General features: G+C 40.6%; 1 protein-coding gene across 1 annotated transcript; it reads right to left on the bottom strand.

The window, feature by feature from the left end:
• Positions 1–598: 598 nt before the first annotated feature.
• Positions 599–4,711, bottom strand: MMP7 (matrix metallopeptidase 7). The gene is given in 8 exon segments (XM_040544160.1): positions 599–809; positions 1,365–1,526; positions 2,073–2,141; positions 2,144–2,197; positions 3,509–3,657; positions 3,763–3,863; positions 3,865–3,987; positions 4,510–4,711. Coding segments are annotated over 8 exon segments (711 nt in total). The 5' UTR covers positions 4,540–4,711; the 3' UTR covers positions 599–786.
• Positions 4,712–5,822: the final 1,111 nt, after the last annotated feature.

Below are 5,822 nucleotides of genomic sequence, written 5' to 3'. Positions count from 1 at the left end.
GGAATGGCTTTAAACTAAAAGAGGGTACGTTTAGATTAGATATAAGAAATATATTCTTTTCTATGAGGGTGGTGAGGCCCTGGAACAGGCTGCCCAGAGAAGCTGTGGATGCCCCATCCCTGGAGGTGTTCAAGACCAGGTTGGATGGGGCTTTGAGCATCCTGGTCTGGTGTCCCTGCCCATGGCAGGGTGTTGGAACTGGTTGATCTTTAAGGTCCCTTCGAACCCAAACCACTCTATGATTCTACGAAGTTAGTATTCATGTGTCTTCCTCTGTGATGGTGGTGTGTGAGAAGTGCTTGGGGCTACTGTGAGAGTATGGAAACCCCGTGTGATGCACCTTAGTGAGTCCCAGTGGGGCCCAGAGGATGGCTGTTGCTGAAGGCACTGCTTTAGTGTGACGGACTCCTGTGTGGAAACTGGAAGTGAGCCAGGACCAGAGTTCGTAGCTCCAGCAGTAGATGCACACAGGCCATTTTGGTAGCTGCACCTCTATTCAGAAGGATATTTGCCTGCCTGCCTGTCTATTGCACATGTAGGAGTTATTTAATACACCAGCGAAATGCCAGAAGAAAGAAAAACATTAAACAACAGAGTATACAAGGTGTTTTTTTTTTTTTTTTTAATTGTCAAGTGAAATTGTATGAAGTATAAACAAATCTATGAAAAGTTCAGGATAGAAGGTGGCATTCAGAAGTTTACCACTTTAATTAGCCAGAGCATTAAAATGGTTTTGGAATACCAAAACCACCGATCTGAATTCTTAATTTTTTTTGAAACCTTTCTTCAAGAGTTTGCTGGCTTGCTCCCTGTGGGAAAGAAACACAAAACATAGAGACTGTGTTAGAAACAGACAAGGCAAACAACTATGTTTTATTCCTAGTGTTCCTCTAGCATGCCATGAGAAAAATGGTGCCTAAAGAAAATTAACTCTGGCAAAGTTTATCACATGTATCCCATGGGGTCAATTCTAGTTAAGCCCCACTATTACTGCTGGGTAGTTTCTGCCTTAACTAAACTGTCCCATTGACTTGGTAAGTGGGACAGTAGCTCTTGTCTTCCTAGAGAACAATATATTACTTAGCATGTGGCCCCACTTGCTGAAACAGCTCATTCCCTCAGATGTGTTTGGCTGTGCACAGGTAGTGCGCCAGGCTGCTGCACTGCTGCTCCGTCAGCTCTTGGTTGCAATGGGGACATGTTACAGAGGACACATAGTGGATGGAGTGTACAGGAATGTGTTTTTCCCAGGTTACTCCTCTTCTTTCTTTTTGGTATTATGAGGAAGCCCTTGCAATCAGGGAGAGCAGAGAAACCTATATACCAGTAGGTTTTATCTTGAAAATCAAATCTTACGAATTTACCGTATAACTTCTGAATTCCTTGCCTATCGTCCTTTGAAAGTGTGAAGGTTTCTGGGTTCACATATGAGTAGAGAGGGTACATCAGAGCTCCACGGACATTTGAATGGGCGAGTCCCAAAGAATGGCCAAATTCGTGAGCAGCAACAAGGAACAAATTAACTTCTGCACAATAAAAGCATAGAAAAGTAAGTTAAGTTAGGACATTTCTTTTCAGCATACAAACAGTTAAGCAGTGAGAGAATTTATGTCTTTCCTTGGTTTGTCCTTGGAAGGAAACATTGGAGTGTTGATCACTTATTAATCATTACTACTGAACTTTCTCATTTAACTCTAATATTTTAATCAAAATATTGCTTATCCTTTGCATACATATGTAGACACCCTGAGTCTCTTTCCAACTCTGATTTTAGTCAGCCTTACTCCTACAAGCAAATCATAGGACCTTTTCATACCTTATATAGAAAACAGACAATCATGGTCCTTATTTAGTCTTTGAAAAGTTCTTTAAAATCCGTACAGAACAGGCATTATATAGGTGCTTATGATAAGGAAGCAAAAGCACTTAGATAGTTGAAAAGAAGGAAAGAAATGTTGGTACCAAAATGGTACCGAAGCATGAAGTGTTATGGAAAGTATTTCCTATGGCTGTGTTCTTGTGACATATACAATATTTGTCCTTCCCCCTTCATACACAAATGTGGGTTTTACCTTGATTGTACCTTGACCATCTTTCATCATCATCAAAATGAGCATCTCCGCCTATCCCTTCTCCAGGTGCAAGGCATGAGCTAATGTGTTACCTCTTCCATCAAAAGGATATCCATCACCGTGCTCTATATTTGAAAAGAAAGAAATGTCACCAGATAGCGTCAGCTCTAATTCTAAAATTCAGCAAATTTTAGCATGTTGCTTGTTTCTGCTACTTTTGTTCATTACTATTCTTTGAAAAATAAAAATTCTCTGTTAACAACAAGCTTGTAAAAACAAGGAGCAAGGCTTTAGGAAACACTCTCTAAATTCATGACTTAAATTCAAGAATTAGACTTGATAATTGAGGTTTCTGAGACAGCTTCAGAGACAGCTGAGCCTTTGCCAGAAAAGTGTTTCTGAAGCAGCATTCAGGGATTATTTCAGAATAAAAACTTTATGTTTGACAACATTATAAGCACCTGAATGTTTTTATTGTTGGATGGTGCTGTGCAACTTTAGTTTTAGACACTCACTTATACAGATTATAGTGGAAGCCAATGATTTGGGCTAGAATACCATGTAACTGAATATCTGAGTTCTTTTGTCCCCAGCCTTGTTGTAGGGTCTATTATCTACTGCTATCATCTGCGACTGATTGAGGGTTTGGGGGGACTCGAATGCTGATTTGTGTCCTTTCCCCCCGACCACATGGACGGACCTTGGGGCAGACCTAATACAGGCAGAGGAGACCCTAGTCCTAGTTCAAGACAAGGTTTTAATACCTGTTCCTCTCTTAGTTTGGTTAAGCTGAGTCAGTTTAGGTGCCAGGCACGAGTAAAAGGTATGCCTACATTCATGTATTAATATGGATCATGAGCTTCTGAAGTGATACTGCCAGTCATCCCCATTTACCATGCCCTGGCTTGCCCCTTTGTGCAGTCTTGGAGTGCACTAGTGGGATTTCCTTCTAGAATAAAATCAACCAGAAGATACTCTTTGGGGCCAAACCTAATGTAACCCAGCTTCCAAAGGTTTGCTCAGTCCAGACAACCAGACTAGAGCTATCCCAAAGTAAAGCTGCCTGATCCTGCCTGACTCCAACCTGTGGATGCTGATTCTTCAGCATCATCTGTTTTGCTCTGCAGACCTCTTCCCATTAGTTTGCACTGCTTGTCAAGGCAGACAGACCCCCGAACATCTCAGTTTAGGTGTCTCAGACTGCAGCTGAATTCTGCCTCCATTTCACAGCTGTAACTCCTAAGGGATTTTCTAATGTTTGCATGGGAGTAAAATTGATTTATGATATATAAAACTGGTGGCATGATAAAGAGATGATAAACTCCATGGAAACTTAATTCCAAACATCTTGTTCTTTCTTAAACTTTTGGCTATAAAAATAGATGCTGCAAGTCAAACCTATGGAGCACTGCATTTTAAAAATGATTTAGTCTCACCACGACGTGCAAATCTAATCACGATGTCTGCATATCCCCAGGGAACTTTTTTGAACTTCAGTGGAGTCACATCACTCCATACCATAAAAGCCCTTCTAATTGCGTCATCCACATGTTGTTGGGGTAGATCAGGTGTATAATTAACAATCCTGGCAGCAAAAGGAAACAGAAGAATAGCATTTAGTCTGTGAAGGAAGCCTGCCTAGTTAAGCACAAAATAACCCCTTTTGCATAAAACCTGAAACATCACTAACTTGTAAGTCAAAAGTTTCTTATTCCATCTTGGATTTCCAGGAAATGTTCTGTAATCTGCTATATCAGGGATTCCACATCTGGGTTGTTGCAGTATTTTTTTTTGTTTCTGCATTTAATTTTCCAGTTACAGTCAGGTGGAAAAACTTCTGCATTTCTTTAATCCTCTCCTCTAAGCTGAGTTTAGGGGCTCTGTCAAGAATTGGGAAGAACTTATTGAGATACTCCTGTAAAAGGAAAAGGAAAATAAACATTAATATTTATATCTGTGATCTTTCAGTAACTGCATTTACATTTGATTGAATTGTTTCATTGTCCTGCAGTCATGGCTAGTTTTAGATGTATTTTTTTCTTCCCATTTCAGTGCAACAAACGACATTTTCTCTGTAGCATAGATTAACATATAAGAAAATAATTTTACTAGCAGCACAACACAGTAAACAAGGAATCCTTTTAAATAAATGCAATTTACTCAGCATTCAAATCCACCAACCTCCAAAATAATATATAAAATATTGTTGAGGTGTTTTAAAATGATGTGTTCCCCTTCATTTGACAGTTGGAATTTGGTCTCTTACAAGTTAGACTTAGGGTGTCTAAGTCAATCAGCAAATCTAAATAGTTTTATGTCACCTCTGCAAAAAACGTTGCAATGTAAGATAAGATAAACAGACAGGAAAGGAATGTAGAAGTTAAGTTAAAAATCAGGTTATTCATAATGCAGTTACATTGTCCCCCTAGTAACATACCTTTATAGCCTCTAAATCAGTGTGCTCCATAGTTCTGTGTTAAGTTGTATTGGAAAAGCAAAACTCTGAGGTAGGAGGATGGCAGCACAAAGAAGTAGGTATTGCATAGTCCCCAGCATTGACAATGAGCCTTGCTACAGCAGAAAGTGTTCGACCTTCTGTCTCCCAAGACCACAGCTAAAATGCTTATATAGATCCTGTTAGCTCCATGCAGCAATCATGTACGTGACTCAGTTTTTGGTGGTGTTAATGTAATGGCATCACTATTCCAAGAAGTAAAGGAAGGCACGTTAAACAAATCTTCCCTTTGACTTCCCTGTTGATGTCATGTCACAACCAGCAGCCAACTTTGGCTCTCTCTTTTCATATTATTCCAGTAGTGAAATCACAGGGTCACAGGGAAGTCACCCTCTGTACCTTCATCAATACAGTTACTGTATAATCACTTCTTACAGTGCCTCTCTCAAAGTCCTTATACACAAAGACATTTTGCAACATTTTGGTCAGACAACCTGCGTGTGTTAGTTGATGCAGGGGCAGAGGTGAGATGGATGGCAGTGCTATCTCACTTTACAAGAACATGTGAAAGCCCACAGGAAAAAGAGAGAAGAGCTTACCCTAACAAATACGTAGCCATCTTCTACCTCCAGCTGTACCAGTGCAACCTGATGAAGGTTCATGGAGCACTGGTAGAGAAAACCAGAGGTGAGGAGGGCAGCCACAACCTCCGTCCCCTGAGACCAACACTGGTCTCAGCTGCTTTCCACCAAAGCCCACTGGAAGTGGTAGGTTTGAGGGCTGGAAACACCAGTCCACAAGCAGGCTTGCGATTTTTAATCAGGCTGTGTATTTTTGTGGCAGTGTTATCCTTACCCAAGTGGAAAGGCACATAAATGGGAAAAGACTGTTACTGTTTCTTACAATAGGACAGCTCAAAGGGGAGTAGGTGAACATACATGGACGAGTTTGTGGTTACTGGCTTAAGTCCAGTGCACTCCTGACCGATAAGAAAGACTTGGGATTTCAGAGAGAAATGATCTATGTCAAAACACTATTGAATTATGCAGGAGAGAACTACATTACACAGTAGGTCTGAAATAGTTGTTAAAGGAATGGGGCTTCTCTTGATATTGGACCAGGGTCTGTGTGGCAGGCGAGAACGAGGATGTGTTTAAGCTCCATGAATCTTGTGTGTGGTACTGATTATTTCCTCACATACTTGAGTGGAATTTGAAGGCCTCAAAAGGCATTCCAGCTGACAGACTATTGAACATCTACTTTGTGTCTTTAACTGGGCCATGGACAAAGCTGAA

The sequence above is a fragment of the Cygnus olor genome, chromosome 1 (genome assembly GCF_009769625.2).
Source record: "Cygnus olor isolate bCygOlo1 chromosome 1, bCygOlo1.pri.v2, whole genome shotgun sequence".
NCBI classification, from domain to species: Eukaryota; Metazoa; Chordata; class Aves; order Anseriformes; family Anatidae; genus Cygnus; species Cygnus olor.
Note: the sequence above shows the minus strand (reverse complement) of the source record. Positions and strands in the feature narration are given on the sequence as shown.